Here is a 14,839-nt window from a genome sequence, read left to right on the forward strand (position 1 = left end):
TTTTTTTTTTTTTTTTTTTTTTTTTTTTTTTTTTTTTTTTCATTTTAGTAAAAATCATAATGAAATTATGATAATTTCATTTTTCTCTTGGACATAGGATAAGTTTTGTTGTATGGTTACGATATCAACATCGATGTTATTTTCGATACGAGTATATAGCTTAGCAATTAAAATCTATATTGATCGACTTACAACCACTAAAACATGGACTAATGTTCAGTTTCATGATAATCTTAAGATGTCGATTTTTTGCATTCTTAACAATTTTGAAAAGAAAAAAAAAGTTAAAAGGGTTTTTGTTGTTTAAGTCATTGGTCGAGTTTTGCTTTATTCATCGACTTGGGAGGTGGAAACAGTAAGAATTTTGGCAAGTCATTGCGCACCTAATTGAGTTCATATAGTCATCATTCTTCTCATACTATTGCCACAAAATTTTTCCCTAGGTATTTGAAGTTTGGAACTTTATATCGAGAGTTATCATCTTTTGGAGCTCATGCAATGGTGTGTGATCAAGATCATTTAGTCATGATTTACTTCTTCAGTCATGTACATTTGCGTTTTTTTCTCGCGTTCCCTTTCTTTACATCAATTTCAGGTGCATGAGTGTGTGTTAGTTAGCTCATAGTCAAGCCTATGGAATATGATAACGGTGCTCACTTAGTGGGTCCATGTGCATGTGCACAAGTCATGTGTAGAGAACTACTATGCATCTAATTATACATAAAATTGAAAGTAGAGTATAAGTACAGTTATAGTCCGTCTGTGTTGCATTTTTTAACCTCAACGGTAAGTTACTTATTGAATATTTTTAAATATATATATATATATATATATTTTTTTTAACGTTTCTTTTAGATAAAGACAAATTATTTATAGTCGGGTGAGGTAGTTAATAATACAAAATAAGTCCGAGATTCTTAGATCCCATCAAAATTTTAACCATATCTAATATTGAAGTTGTAAATTTACAATTGACCCGGTGAAAAATTCCATCACTTTTTTACTCGAAAAGCTATTCCATTCCAACCAAAAGTAATTCTTTGGATTAAATGTATCCACCTTACAATATTAAAAAAAAAAAAAGAAAAAAAAGAATAATTACAAGGAAGAATCCTTTTAGCCCAAATAATGGGTAATATTTTAATTAATCTAATTAAATTGTTCGAAGAAAATTAAAGTCATTTTTATGGACCATGAATTATGGTGACACGTTTACATGTTAAATGAATATGTACTTATTTTCGTCTTGTCTTCTAGAAGATGTAGACTTCATACTTTAGCTATGAATCGAGAATTATATTTCACGTAGAACCCTTTTGCTTCTTACTCACGCAAATAATTTAAATCTTTGAATGTTGACTCACAAATATATTCAAAATATGAGATTGTTTACAACATGCTGTCTCGATTTTAATTTTTTTTTAGGTTTCATCAACATTCATGTCTCTGTTACAATACGACGAAACCAAATAATTATGTGATTAGCTAATTTATAATGGGACAAACATAATAACATTAAATCATAATAATAATAATTGGGTTAATTAAAACAATGATCTCTAATAAGCTTTTAATCAAATGATGATTAGGAAAATTTCTAAAAAATTAGTGATAAACTGAAGTTAAGTACTTCGAATATTTACTAAGGGAACCTATTCTATGTTTCCACCAATTTCCTGTTAACCAGAGAAGAAGAAAGGGGGGAGGTAAAGCTGAGCTTGTGAATCATCGAAGAGGGCATTTTGGATTTCAGGGAGCAGGAGAAAGGCGACCCGTGATATTGTTGTTCATTCAGGTCGACCACTTTTTTCCTCGAAAGTTTCAATTTCTGCAGATTTCTCAAATTTGCTTTTGTTTCTGCTTTTATCTTTACACCCGTGAATCTTTTTGATTTCTAGAGGCGATTCTCTGATATTTTCTTCCTGGAATCCGATTTGGTGCTCTGTGGATCCGTTCTGTTCTTCTGGGTTTGCTTTATATACGTTGCCCTAACATGGGGTAAGTTCTTTTTTGCTGTTTTGGATTTTGAATTTATTTGATTGATGTGATTGTGTGTGACATTGTTCTGTGTGTGAAATGGGTTATTGGCTCTGTGTTTGGTTGCCTAGAAAATTTGGCAGAATGAAAGGAGGGGTTTAAATTGGTTACCTCGCTGATTTTTCTTAATGATCGAACCATTTCTTCTGCTTTAATGTTCATTTGTTTTGCTTTTAATGGGGTTGTTGATAGCTTGGAAATTCAAAGATCCTAGAAATGTGAATAACTATTTAATGAGCATCATGGGAAGATTTCTTTCATGCTTTTTCTTTTCCCCCTTTTGATTTTTTTTTCTCTTGTTTACTATGATTTTGAACCATGATGTGGCTGGTTCTAATGAGTATTTTGATGAACTGTAGTTTGTAATAGAGCATTGGATGCATTGAAAATCATATCTAAGCTTGCTACTGTAGTAGTTCGCGGAGTCGAGGCGTCTTGTAACATATTTTGAAATCTTGACCACACACACGATGTAAGATCCCACATTGGTTGGGGAGGAGACGGAGCATTCTTTATAAAGGTGTGAAAACCTCTCCTTAACAGATACGTTTTAAAAACCTTGAGGGGAAGCCGGAAAGAGAGAATCCAAAGAGGACAATATCTACTAGTGGTGGGCTTGGGATGTTACAAATGGTATAAGAACCAAACACCGGGCATTGTACCAGTGAGAAAAGGCTAAGCCTCGAAGGAGGGTGGACACAAGGCGGTGTGCCAGCATGGGGGGTGGATTAGGGGGTCCCACATTGATTGAAGAAAGGAACGAGTGCCAGTGAGGATGATGGGTCCCGAAGAGAGGTGGATTGTGAGATCCCACATCAGTTGGGGAGGAGAACGAAACATTCTTTATAATGGTGTGAAAACTTTCCCTAGCAGACACGTTTTAAAAACTTCGAGGAAAAGTCCAAATAGGACAATATCTGCTAGCGGTGGTGGGCTTGGGCTGTCACACGATATGGACAACAATGCTAATCAGTCAAAGGAGGCTATTCATCAGTTAAATCCAACCAATTACAGGGGGACTCTAGCGAAGCTAATGTTCCCACTGCATTTGTAAATCATGGTAAGTTCTCATTTGTGCAATGAACTTCTGCTGCTTCGCTTGATTAGCTTGTGTTGCCATAGCTTTAAAGGCACCAAGAGCGAAGGCTCCAGCTTCATTTTCTATCCTTAAACGCCAAGTCTAAATCCAGGTCTAGTTTGTTACGATCATTTACGAGATGGTTATCTCTTTCCACAATGCATCCACTGTAGAATGATTCTACATGATTGTGTAACCCCCAAACTCTTCAACTTTCTCTATTTATAACCAACCCCACCCCAAAAAACTACCAAAAATTACCATTTAAAATATGAACTATGTACTACTAATAAGGGATAAAAGGATAAAGAAGGTCTAGTCCATGTCCCGTTTCAAGTGACTAGTTTCTTGCCGTTCATATAGATCAATAGCTGGTTCTAAGACTAGACAGCAGATAAGCTAGTTTAGTTCCGTGCATAAGAAGTTTACAGTTTAGGAGAGTTTCTATGTTCAAGAATATTCGGTTTGTGGTTTGACAATTTTAGTTGTAGGTCTTCTTCTCTGGAATCAAACTAGACAGCATTGGGTGCAGAGCAAAGAGTCCAACAACAAAGAACAGTTGATTGGAGAACCCAAATTCAAGTAGGTTTGGTCGCTGTTCTTTTCCATAACCGAAATTGTTTTATAGTCATAAATTCTTCTGGAAAATTTTGACTTCTAGTTATAAAGCTGTAATAAGATTATATGATGGTTTTCTTCTAATCTGGCCATGATTTCACATCCCTACTATGTAAGTGTCGCCACATCCTAGATCACTTGGTGTAAGTGTCGCCATATGGAACCGATAAGCTTTATTGCTGATCAATTTTTCACATTAATCTTGCCTTTTTCTCTAACGGGGTCTAACCTTGAAATCTACATGCAGTGGTTGATTCTCTTAAAGATATTTGAAGATTAAGTTAGGCTTGGGAAACCCTCTGAATTGCTGAATTACAACTATTACATGAACAGGTACAATTGCTAAATTGGCAACTTGGCCAATACCCAAAATGTAGCTTTATGCAGAAAAAAGGAAAAACAGAACATTAATCCATTTTAGCGTTCAGTTTGTTGTACTAGGCGTTCTGGGTTCTTCCTTGGGTAATTTTTATCTAGTTCTTGTCTGAAACTTGAGTGCTTCTAGAGAGTGAGACGAAACATTCTTTTTAAGCGTATGGAAACCTCTTTCTAGCAGATACGTTTTAAAAACTTTGAGGAGAATCTCAAAAGGAAAAATCCAAAGAGGACAATATTTGCTAGTGGTTGGTTTGGGCTGTTACAAATGGTATCAAAGCCAAATATCAAGCGGTGTGCTACAAGGACGTTGGGTTTCAAAGAGGGGTGGATTGTGAGATCTCGCATCGATCGTAGAGAGAAACGAGTGCCAGCGAGGACGCTGGGCCCCAAAGGGAGATGGATTGTGAGATCTCACATTAGTTGGAGAGTAGAATGAAACATTTTTTATTAAGATGTGGAAGCTTAACGTTTGCATGATCCAATCTTGAAAAATATTAGTCATATTGATTGGTACTCTTACTTAGGACTTGATTCTATTATTCTTTAAACTTGCCATTACAAATATGCGGGTAGAAATCTGAAATTTTGGGCCATAAGTAAAATAGTTTATGCTTTAGGCTCTGTTGGTAGCCATATGGAAATGTGGTTGGATTGGATTAAACCCTTTGTTCTCTGTGTTGATGGTATATTTGAGAAACAACTGGAAGCTGTATGAAACATGCACAGGACAGGATCGACACATGTTTTCGCCATGGACTAGCACCTGCCAGAAACTCCAACGACACTTCTGGACTCACCTTCCAGATTCTCCCCCTCCCCTCATGTCTTTATTAATCTTCTTCCACCACCATCTTTACACCAAAACACATTACCAACAGAGCCCACTCCACTTCTCTATTTGAATACTCATTCCCCATGGCCCTGACTCGCTTGGCTCTGAAGAATTTGCAGCAAAGGGCGCTTGTTTCCTCCCCTGCTGATGCTCTGCTCCACAGGAAAACAGAGGCCCTGATCAGAAGGTTCTGCGATCAGAGCTCAGAAGGCAATCCCAAAGAAGTGGCCATTAATAATGAAGACAAAAACACCAAAATGGTCCCGAAAGGGGAAGGCAAGAAGTGGGTATTATGGAAGAAGAATGGGAGAGAATTTGATGTGGGGAATTCACTGATGCAAGCGGCTGAGAACATAAACAGAGTATTGAAGAGCTTGAAGTTGAGGCGTCCATGGTGGGTATCCAATGGGCATGTGAAAGAGCAAGAAGAGTAGTACAAGCTGAAGGTGGAGATGCCTGGGATTGCGAAGGAAGACGTGAAGGTGAGGGTGGAGGGTCGGATTCTGAGCATCAGAGGGGAGCACAGTGAAGAAGATGAAGAAGAAGAAAGTGGGTGGAGGGGGGAGAGATATGGGTACTACGAGAGCACGGTGATGCTGCCGGAAGACGCGGTGGCGGATGAGATCAAGGCGGAGCTGAAAGATGGGGTGTTGACGATCACCATTCCAAGGACTGAGATGCCTCCAAAGGATGTTAAAGAGATCACCGTCGTGTAATTTTGATCAGTAAAAAAAAAAAAAAAAANNNAAAAAAAAAAAAAAAAAAAAATAGAAGTGTGAAAGTAATTCCAATTAAAGAAGTAAAAACTCTTTCTTTTTACGAAGAAAGAAACTTGAAACCTATGCCAACATCACATTACATAAATTACACGACACCGACAGATTCGGACGTGAAACCCCACATTTCAATTCCCTTAAAGAGTAAGGCAATCCAGAGCCTTTCACGTCCGGATAAACAGGTGGCTCCACGACGGTCACCAAAACAAAGTGCGGGAAAACAAGAATTTCTTCCCATTTTAAAAATATTTTATGGATAATGAAGAAAAAAAAAATTAAAAAAAATGGAATTTCGGAATCTCTGGATTTTGTTTGCCCGCCTTGATGGCCGAGAAACAAAAAAAAAAAAAGATGGGATTTTTAAGCTCCACCCAGAAACAACTTACCCTGTTGCTGAGTTCAGTCCAAACCCTTGTAATCGCTTCTCTGATCTCGACACGTGGTGAAGATCAAAGGATTTAAGGATCATCCCTCATCTGATTGGACAAAATGCAGATGGGTTTTGCTGTGAAGGTAGTTTTAGCAATGCCCTTTTGGATTTTAGGACTAACCACCAAAGAAGAACACACTCCTCAACGGTTTGTGTGTTTCTATTTTGGCCACACAAGAACAGAAACTGAAAAGAAACGAGAGTTTCATAGGGAGCTATGATGGTGGAAAATGAAGCTCAAACTCAAGCTGCTGCAGCCATGGATGAAGAAGCCATTTCTGTGGAGCTTCCTGCCCCAGCTACCTGGAAGAAACTGGTTGAACTTTTTACTCAATTTAGGTCTTTTTTTGCAAGAACTAAACTCTTTTTCGTTTAAGATTGATGTTCTTGTTTCTGGGTCTTGTGAATTTCTTCTCAATGTTCTCTTTTTGTGGTAAAGTTTGTGTTTTTTTGGCTTTGGAACTCTGTTTTAGTTCTAGGGCTTGTTTGGAAAACTGTTAGGGTTTAATTCTTTTGAGCACTTCTTGAATTGTTGGTTATTTTGCTTGTCTAGTTCATACCCAACAAGGCTGGTACACCAAGGAAGAGTGAAATTGTATTCATTGCTCCAACTGGTGAAGAATTTAGTAGCAGAAAACTGCTAGATCAGTACTTAAAATTGCATTCTGATGCTCCTGCGATATCCGAGTTCGATTGGAGCACGGGTGAGGCGCCTAGAAGATCTGCAAGAATTAGTGAGAAGGTCAAGGCGACTCCGCCAAAAGAGGAGCCTCCGAAGAAACGGAGTCGAAAATCTTCTGGTTCTAAGAAAGAGTATAAGGAGGAAGCCATTGCTTCTCCCATAGTTCTTGAAGAAATTGAAATGATTGATGTAGAGGGGAATGAGAAGGATAAAGACGGTTCTGATACTCGTCGAGCTGATAATGGAGATAACCCGAAAGACGAACCGAAGGAAAGTGAAAAACGAAATGCTGATCCAGACATAAGGAGTAAAGATGAGAGGGGTAGTGATGCTGGTGAAGGTGAAAAGCAAGATCAAAATGAAAGTTCAGATGTAGTTGTTAACTCTGAATTTGTCGGTATCGACGAAACGAATGAAAACGGTGGCGAAACGAACGGTCAAGATGCGATTCAAGTGGAAACTGAGGGATTGGAAGAAGCTGAAAAGCAAGGAAATGAAGTAGCAGAAATAGTCATACCTACTGAATACTCTGTTGCTGTTGCTAGTGAGGTTAACCAATGCATAAACGAAAACGAAAACGAAAACGATCCTGGCAATGTCGTCGTTCAACAAGCGAACGGAGTCATGGAGGGAGTTAAACAGAATGATCAGAACGAAACTGCAGCCACACCAGACAATGTGACTAAGGGTAATGAAGATGTTTCAACAAATGCTGCAAAATGTAACGTTGAGGCCGAGGACCGAAGCGTTGAACACGATAACTTGATGAAAGAAAATGGTAAGCTTTAACTAGGACGATCGATGGATCGATGCAGTGCATACCACAACTGTCTGCTGACTTTTTAGCGGTCTCGACGACTCGATCTTTGTTTCTGCAAGCGTTTACGCTCTCCCACGGTGACCGTAGCTTTAGTTTTCGTATGTATTTACCGAAAAGAGAACTTGTAGTTGTTAGATTTAGATATTAGAATCTGTAGCTTTTGTTCTTTTTTCTCACCAGACTTCTTTTTGACGGTAGAATGTTAATGTTCATCGGCCTTCTAATTTAACATTGGGTGAGAGATGTCTTTCGGTAACGGCCCAAGTCTACTGCTAGCAGATATTGTTCGTTTTGGCTTATTATATCGCCGTCAGCCTCATAGTTTTAAAACAAGTAGTTAGGAAGAGATTTCCATAGCTTTTACAAGGAATGTTTTGTTCTCCTCTCCGACTGACGTCGGATTTCACAATCCACCCCTTTTGGGAGCTAGCGTCCTCGCTGGCAAATCACCCCATGTCTGGCTATGATACCATTTGTAACGGCTCAAGCCCACCGTTAGTAAATATTATCCATTTTGGCCCATTACATATCACCGTTAACCTTAAGGTTTTAAAATGCATTTGTTAAGGAGAGATTTCTACACTCTTATAAGGAATGTTTCGTTCTTCTCTCCATTCAACGTGAAATCTCACAATCTATCCCCTTGGGGGCTAGTGTTTTCGCTGGCACATCATCCAGTGTCTGCCTCTAATACTATTTGTAACAGTCCAAGCCCACTACTAGCAATATTGTCCGTTTTGGCTCATTACGTATCGTCGTCAACCTCAAGGTTTAAAAATGCATCTGCTAAGGAAATGTTTTCACATCCTTATAAGGAATGTTTCGTTCTACTGTCCAACCAATGTGGGATTTCACAACCCATCCCCCTTTCGGGGGTCAACGTTCTCGTTGGCACATCACCCAGTGCCTAGCTTTGATACCATTTGTAACAGCCCATGTCCACTTCTAGCAAATATTGTCCGTTTTGGCCCATTACGTATCAGCCTCACAGTTTTAAAACATGTCTATTAGTGAGAAGTTTCCACACCCTTGTAAGGCATGCTTCGTTTCTCTCTCCAACCGACGTGTAATCTCACATTTTCTCCTTGAATATGTTGTTTCTCAATGACCCAATAAAAATTTTCATAGTATGTTCAAGATTCTGCAGTGGAAATCATTCTTTTCTTTTCCTCTAAAAACTTTAAGCATCACACTGAAATGAAACAGTTTGAAAGATCAACCATTTGCTCAAATCTTTGTTGTAACACGAGAATAGAAAGTGTCCCCAAAGCAAAAGGAAATGGATATTCCAAACCCCATNAAAAAAAAAAAAAAAAAAAAAAAAAAAAAAAACACAGAAAATGAAGATTTTCCAAGAAAAGTAGCAGATGAAAAGATAAAAGTGAGAAGAAAGGGAAGAATCTATTCTATGCCGCCTTAAAACAACTCCACTCTTTCCCTTCATGGAACTAAGAATAAACAACAAAGAATGTTCTTCCTCCTCATCAAACTTTGAATCATCTTTGAACGAAGGCTAAGAATCTATCCATTTTTGTAAAGCCATGGCCTCAGGAAACGCCCTCCTGCTACTATTTTTGGCCTACAAAACATTACACCCAACCCAATAGGCCACAACCCCACGTCTTTTTCTACAAAAGGAACTCTCTTTTCCTTCTCCTTTTGCGCCCCCTCTTCACAAATGACCACTTTTCCCCTTTTCCTCTGCTTCTTTTGTGCCATCTTCCTAAATGGTCTGTTCCAGCAAACAGGTATTGTTTTTGTCCTAAGATTATGGTTTGAATTATGGCTAACAGTGGCGTTTTGTTTTGGTTTTGGTTTTGGTTTTGGTTTACAGGAGTGGATGCAGGTTGGACGTATGGAGTGAATTATGGAAGAATAGCAGATAACATACCACCTCCTGAAAGTGTGGTGACACTTCTGAAAGCTGCAAAGATAAAGAACATAAGAATCTATGATGCTGATCATGGAGTCCTGACGGCGTTCAAAGGTTCGGGTATTGAGATTGTGGTCGGTCTCGGGAATGAATATCTGAAAGACATAAGCGTCGGGGAAGATCGTGCGATGAACTGGATTAAAGAGAATGTTCAGGCGTTTCTCCCGGACACTCATATACGAGGGATCGCGGTTGGGAACGAGGTGTTGGGGGGAACTGATGTTGAGCTGTGGGAAGTTCTTGTGCCTGCAGTTAAAAATGTTTACAATGCTCTTTATAGGCTTCAATTGACAAGCATTGTGCAAGTTTCAAGTCCACATTCAGAAGCTGTTTTTGCAAATTCATTTCCACCTTCATCCTGCATTTTCAAGGAAGATATTGTGCCAGTTATGAAGCCTCTTTTGGAGTTCTTCAACCTCATTGGCTCCCCTTTCTTCATTAATGCATATCCATTCTTGGCTTACAAGAATGACCCTCAACATATTGATATCGACTATGCACTTTTCAAGAAGAACAAGGGCATCTTTGATACCAAAACCAATCTCCATTATGATAACATGTTCGACGCTCAAGTTGATGCAGCTTACATTGCACTCGAAAAGGCTGGCTACCCGAAGATGCCCGTCATTGTCTCCGAGACTGGCTGGGCTTCTCATGGGGATGAGAACGAAGCTGGTGCTACTTTGAAAAATGCAAGGACATACAATCGAAATCTACGTAAGAAGTTGATGAAGAAGAAGGGAACTCCTTACCGCCCCAAAACCGTCGTCAGGGCTTACATTTTTGCTCTCTTCAACGAGAACTCGAAACCGGGGCCAACGTCCGAGAGGAATTTCGGTCTGTTCAAGGCCGATGGCAGCATTTCATACAATATTGGCTTCACCGGACTCAAACCTTCCTCTGCAGCACCCTCATCTCTTCTCTCTTTCAAGGTAACTTTTTCACATGTTTCTCTACTCATTGCTATCATATTATAACCTTACCTAATTACTTTTGGATATCAAAAACTCGCAGAACCTTGGATTTGGCTGCTCTTATTCAATGATTCTCACAGCTTCCTCTGCTGTTCTGATGCTTATTCTTGCATCATAGAATCAAGCTTCAAAGACATCAACACAACCACCTCAAGATCAAGCACTCTGTAAATTCTTTAACAGTGATTATCTGAATTTTTAAGAGACCAACGGATTGATTTTCATTTTTTCAACACAACATTTCAACAATGTAACACAAAGTTAAGGCTTTGTTTGATGATGATATTCAAATTCCATTATTTCCATTTCAGGCTATAAATGGTTAAATGTACACATTCATCACCATCCAAAAAAACTATAAACAACAGCATTAAAAGTAGAGGACCCAATGGCTCGATCAATCAAATAAACAAGCCCTCAAAATCAAACTAGTGTCCGATCTGGTTCGCCACCAATCCCTTCATCACCGCTTATCTGATCAAGAATAAGCACCAAAGCCATAGCGAAAGCCCCATCAAAACCAGGCTTTAAAGAAAGGGAAAACACATCTTTTCCAAGCACCACATTCGTCGAAGCATCAACTTTCCTTCTAATCTTAGCCACCGCCTCCTTCTTCACATTCAAAACTGTGCATAAACGCTGCCCAAATGACCCCTCGATCTGATACTCCTTGCCGGGATTTCCATACATCTCCACCGTCAAACTCGACGGTCCGATGATCGACGACCGTCGCACTCCAAAAACCGGTTTCTGCCCGTTGATCCTCTCCCGAAGATACCCTTCCCACCGTTGATGCAAACTCGGCCTCTGTTTTCGGAAAAAAAACAGAGCAAAACGAAACAGAGTCAATAACTCAAACAAACAAGAACCCAAAACCAAAATTAGATGAAACCCACTTTAAATGAAGGAAAAAGAAACACAAATTACCTTGCGGCGGACTGTGAAGAGGCAACGACCATGAGGGTCCATGAGAACTAGTTCATCCCTGTAACGAGCATCAGGGCCATAGGAATCGACTCGAAAGACGAGCTTTCCTTTGCAGTCATAGACAGTGAAGCCGTCGCCGGCGAAGAAGAGAGACGTTTTCATGACAGTGAAATGGGTGTCGGTGGTGGTGGGAATGGATCCAATTCCATTACAGGAAAACTCAGAGTCATCAATGGAAGAAACCTTCATTTGGGTGGGTTAGTGATGATGCAGAGAAACAGAAAGGTCTGTCCTTTTATGAAGAAGATGGAAAGTGTGGGAATGGAGAAGAATGAGAAGGGGACAGAATTTAAAGGGTCGGCATGACTGCTTAAAAGGAGCAAAAATTGGAAAGTGATGAGAGTGGTGGGTCTGGTTTGAAAATAATGAACGCGGACCATAAAGTTTGACGTGTTGTAACTCGTAAGCATTCATATTTTTATCATCAATAAATTACAAATGTGAAGTTGTGGGGCCCTCACTCCACCCCTTTCGGGTCACTGTCCGCTGGCACACGACCCTCACCCACCGCTATCAGATATTGTTTTTTCCAGTTTTTTGTCTAGAACTTTTCCTTAGTTCTTCGTCTTAAAGATTCGTGATCTTTTATCAGGAGAGAAGAATTATCGAGTCGAGGACATGAATGTAGTTTCATTATTGATGGCGGGGACAACATTGTACGAAAATTAAAGACGAATAATAAATGTATAATATAAAAATAAAATGTAACGGACTAAATAAATATTTTTTAAACTATAGAAGCTAAATTAATAAATAAAAACATATATTTTAGTTTATACCTCAATAGAAATAAAAAAATAATAATGAAAAAAAAGAAAATACAAAGGAAGGAACCATAGTATGCCGACAGAAAATGTACACTTAAAGCCAAAATTTTATGTTTATTTTCCGGTTTATATATTTTTCTAATATTTTATTTTGATTCTTCAAATCACATAAATATTTGTTTAGCTGTCATTATTCTTTAAAATATTTTTATTTTAAAAGTTCAAGTTATTTTCCTCAAATTCCATACCAAAATATAACCTCAAAAAAATTACTTTTATCTAAAAGAATTTACTTTATTATTTATCTTCTAAAAGTATTTTTTTTTTAATTTAACCAAAGTTTAAAAAAAAATATTTTTATTTTTAAAATTTGACTAAAGATTTAAACATTTATTGAAAATTAATAAATAAAAATATGATTAAACAAGTATAAATTTATGGGAGAAAAAATTAATTTAAAAAAAATTATTATGTCAAAATAGGAATAAAAATTAGTAATTTGTTCTAATATATTAATATTTACCATAAACTTTAAATTTCATTAAATACATATAAAAGAAATTATATTATTTATTCAAAAAAAAGTGATAAATTTGATGAGACAACGATGTAAACGTGATGGATATGAAAAGGAGAGAGATTTTAAAATTCACTCTACGTGGACACATTAATCAATTCTCATATGCTTTTTGGGGTTTTATGGGCCATATCACTTTATCATTATTTTTCTATAATATAATATCAACTTTACTTTACGTACTATTATTATAATATCATTTAACACCTATATAATTTACATAATAAAAAAGAATCAAATTCCAAAATTATCCAAAATTATTTACATATTTTCTTCAGTGATATAATTTAATTTATTTTTCAAAATTGAAAGAAAATAATTTTTAAAAAAATGCATTTAACACGTTATTTGTTGAAAAATAATATATCAAAAGAAAAGAAAAGGACACGTGGGGACATGACACTTTCTTGGCAATGAGGCTCCGAATCAAAAGAATATCTCATAACGTTTACTCTCAAGATTTTAACTTTATGATTTAATTCCATCTATCTAGAAACTCTGACGTTTTTGTTACTTTTAATAAATAATTTTTTTAGATCTTACGTCAAAGAACGTTGATCCAACCATAAAGTTTTTGGGTTTGATTGGTTCAGATTGTTCAAGTCACTTATTCATTTTTTTTTTCCTCACTTATTCAATCAAAGTAATATAAATCATAGTTATATTTTAAAAAATAAAAGTAAACGCACTTAATTTTCGAAGATTATTACGAAATTAATCTTACAATAAAAAAGTCTACATTAAGAATACATTAAAAAAAATGTGACAAGTAAGTCATTTACTATTATTATTATTTATTTTAATTTAATATTTTATGGGTTAATAATAATTAAAAAAATATATATATATATAGTTGCAGTAAAGAACTTTCCGTTTTTTAAAGCAAGCAAACTCCTTACTTTATTAATTTGGTGAACCACTTTAATCTATTTTCCACCGACAACAAAGGTAATAAAGTTTCATTTTGTCTTTTTTTTTTCAATACAATTAATTAATTTGCCATTAAAAATGTGACATGACTGCATTATTTACTTTTTGCTTCTAAGAGTGAGAACTATGTCCCTAAACTAACTTGTGTCATTTTAGGATGTTTTGTCCTTACTCATGCATTCTGTTATTTCTACAGACCAACATGAACCATTTTAGGATGTTTTATCTTCACTCACATACATCCGATCAACGAGACCAGACAGTTTATTAATATTATTAATATGGTGAAAGGTTGAGTTTATAGGATATTAATGGAGGACAAAAGGAGAGGAAGAACAAAGGTTTAAAGCAATGTCCATATGGTGGAATTTTGGAGACAAAAATGTGAATAAACTTTATTGTTTGCCCTAACACCATTCATTAATTTGCTACCCTAAGTTTGACCTTATGCTCTTTCAAACTTTATTCCCATTTTTTTAGCTCAAAAAGTCTAAATGTGACCACCAACAAAGCAACGGTTTGTAATTTTCTTCAATTAAATTATAAGTTTCTTTTAATATTCTATAACTTTTAAATTCTTTTATATTTTGTTAAACTAAATTATTCTTTTTGTGTTCCTTGGTTGACATAATCCTTCTAGTTATTTATTTATCATTTTAAAAATGCAAGGGATTTGGTTATAATAAGTAAGAATAAAATCTTTGATAAGATTAAATGATTTTGGATCAAATTTAAAAGAAAAATACTATTTGCGATTAGGTTTTGTCGTTTTCTTAGAAAAATTTATAGAAACTACATGCATAATGGATTCCGAGATCGTACGTCTTGGATAAATCTTCTTGAAATGGGTCGGTCAATCTTAGAGGACTCGATGGCTTAACGATCTAGTCAATAAGCTGATTCAGAGAGATAACCCAGTACTACTAGACTTAAATTTTTAAACTTGAGATGAAAAACCTTGGATTTTGTGTGGTCGATGTTTAGGTTGTATATGCCATGTATTCATAGGATAACATATGA

General features: G+C 36.6%; 4 protein-coding genes across 5 annotated transcripts; 3 read left to right on the forward strand and 1 right to left on the reverse strand.

The window, feature by feature from the left end:
- The first annotated feature begins 1,910 nt into the window (after positions 1 to 1,910).
- LOC111790238 (26.5 kDa heat shock protein, mitochondrial) lies at positions 1,911 to 5,687 on the forward strand. Its single transcript, XM_023671092.1, is given in 3 exon segments — positions 1,911 to 1,998; positions 3,981 to 4,066; positions 4,838 to 5,687. A coding segment is annotated over 1 exon segment (633 nt). The 5' UTR covers positions 1,911 to 1,998; positions 3,981 to 4,066; positions 4,838 to 5,026; the 3' UTR covers positions 5,660 to 5,687.
- Positions 5,688 to 5,690: 3 nt separating this feature from the next.
- LOC111790235 (methyl-CpG-binding domain-containing protein 11-like) lies at positions 5,691 to 7,910 on the forward strand. The gene is made up of 2 exons (XM_023671090.1): positions 5,691 to 6,465; positions 6,703 to 7,910. Exons 1-2 carry the CDS (start codon positions 6,367 to 6,369, stop codon positions 7,618 to 7,620), a joined length of 1,017 nt encoding a protein of 338 aa, XP_023526858.1. The 5' UTR covers positions 5,691 to 6,366; the 3' UTR covers positions 7,621 to 7,910.
- Positions 7,911 to 9,061: 1,151 nt separating this feature from the next.
- Positions 9,062 to 10,863, forward strand: LOC111790234 (glucan endo-1,3-beta-glucosidase 14). 2 transcript variants are annotated; one of them, XM_023671088.1, is made up of 3 exons: positions 9,062 to 9,399; positions 9,486 to 10,516; positions 10,599 to 10,863. In XM_023671088.1, the coding sequence occupies exons 1-3, from the start codon at positions 9,330 to 9,332 to the stop codon at positions 10,674 to 10,676; spliced, it is 1,179 nt and encodes a 392-aa protein (XP_023526856.1). In that variant the 5' UTR covers positions 9,062 to 9,329; the 3' UTR covers positions 10,677 to 10,863. The 2 variants fall into 2 exon arrangements, with proteins under 2 accessions (XP_023526856.1, XP_023526857.1); XM_023671089.1 differs by having other exon boundaries at positions 9,066 to 9,381.
- Positions 10,831 to 11,849, reverse strand: LOC111790236 (protein LURP-one-related 5-like). The gene is made up of 2 exons (XM_023671091.1): positions 11,486 to 11,849; positions 10,831 to 11,365 (listed from the first exon to the last, which is right to left on the reverse strand). Exons 1-2 carry the CDS (start codon positions 11,732 to 11,734, stop codon positions 10,982 to 10,984), a joined length of 633 nt encoding a protein of 210 aa, XP_023526859.1. The 5' UTR covers positions 11,735 to 11,849; the 3' UTR covers positions 10,831 to 10,981.
- Positions 11,850 to 14,839: the final 2,990 nt, after the last annotated feature.

Source organism: Cucurbita pepo, chromosome LG03 (assembly GCF_002806865.2).
Source record: "Cucurbita pepo subsp. pepo cultivar mu-cu-16 chromosome LG03, ASM280686v2, whole genome shotgun sequence".
Lineage (NCBI taxonomy): Eukaryota > Viridiplantae > Streptophyta > Magnoliopsida > Cucurbitales > Cucurbitaceae > Cucurbita > Cucurbita pepo.

Excerpts from the sequence above, each read along its gene's own strand:
- LOC111790234 (XM_023671088.1), top strand. The coding sequence starts at position 9,330 with ATGACCACTTTTCCCCTTTTCCTCTGCTTCTTTTGTGCCATCTTCCTA. Across the intron at positions 9,400-9,485 it reads TGGTCTGTTCCAGCAAACAG|GAGTGGATGCAGGTTGGACG; the intron begins GTATTGTTTTTG and ends TTTGGTTTACAG. Across the intron at positions 10,517-10,598 it reads CATCTCTTCTCTCTTTCAAG|AACCTTGGATTTGGCTGCTC; the intron begins GTAACTTTTTCA and ends AAAAACTCGCAG.
- LOC111790235 (XM_023671090.1), top strand. The coding sequence starts at position 6,367 with ATGATGGTGGAAAATGAAGCTCAAACTCAAGCTGCTGCAGCCATGGAT. Across the intron at positions 6,466-6,702 it reads CAGCTACCTGGAAGAAACTG|TTCATACCCAACAAGGCTGG; the intron begins GTTGAACTTTTT and ends TTGCTTGTCTAG.
- LOC111790236 (XM_023671091.1), bottom strand. The coding sequence starts at position 11,734 with ATGAAGGTTTCTTCCATTGATGACTCTGAGTTTTCCTGTAATGGAATT. Across the intron at positions 11,366-11,485 it reads TCTTCACAGTCCGCCGCAAG|AGGCCGAGTTTGCATCAACG; the intron begins GTAATTTGTGTT and ends TTCCGAAAACAG.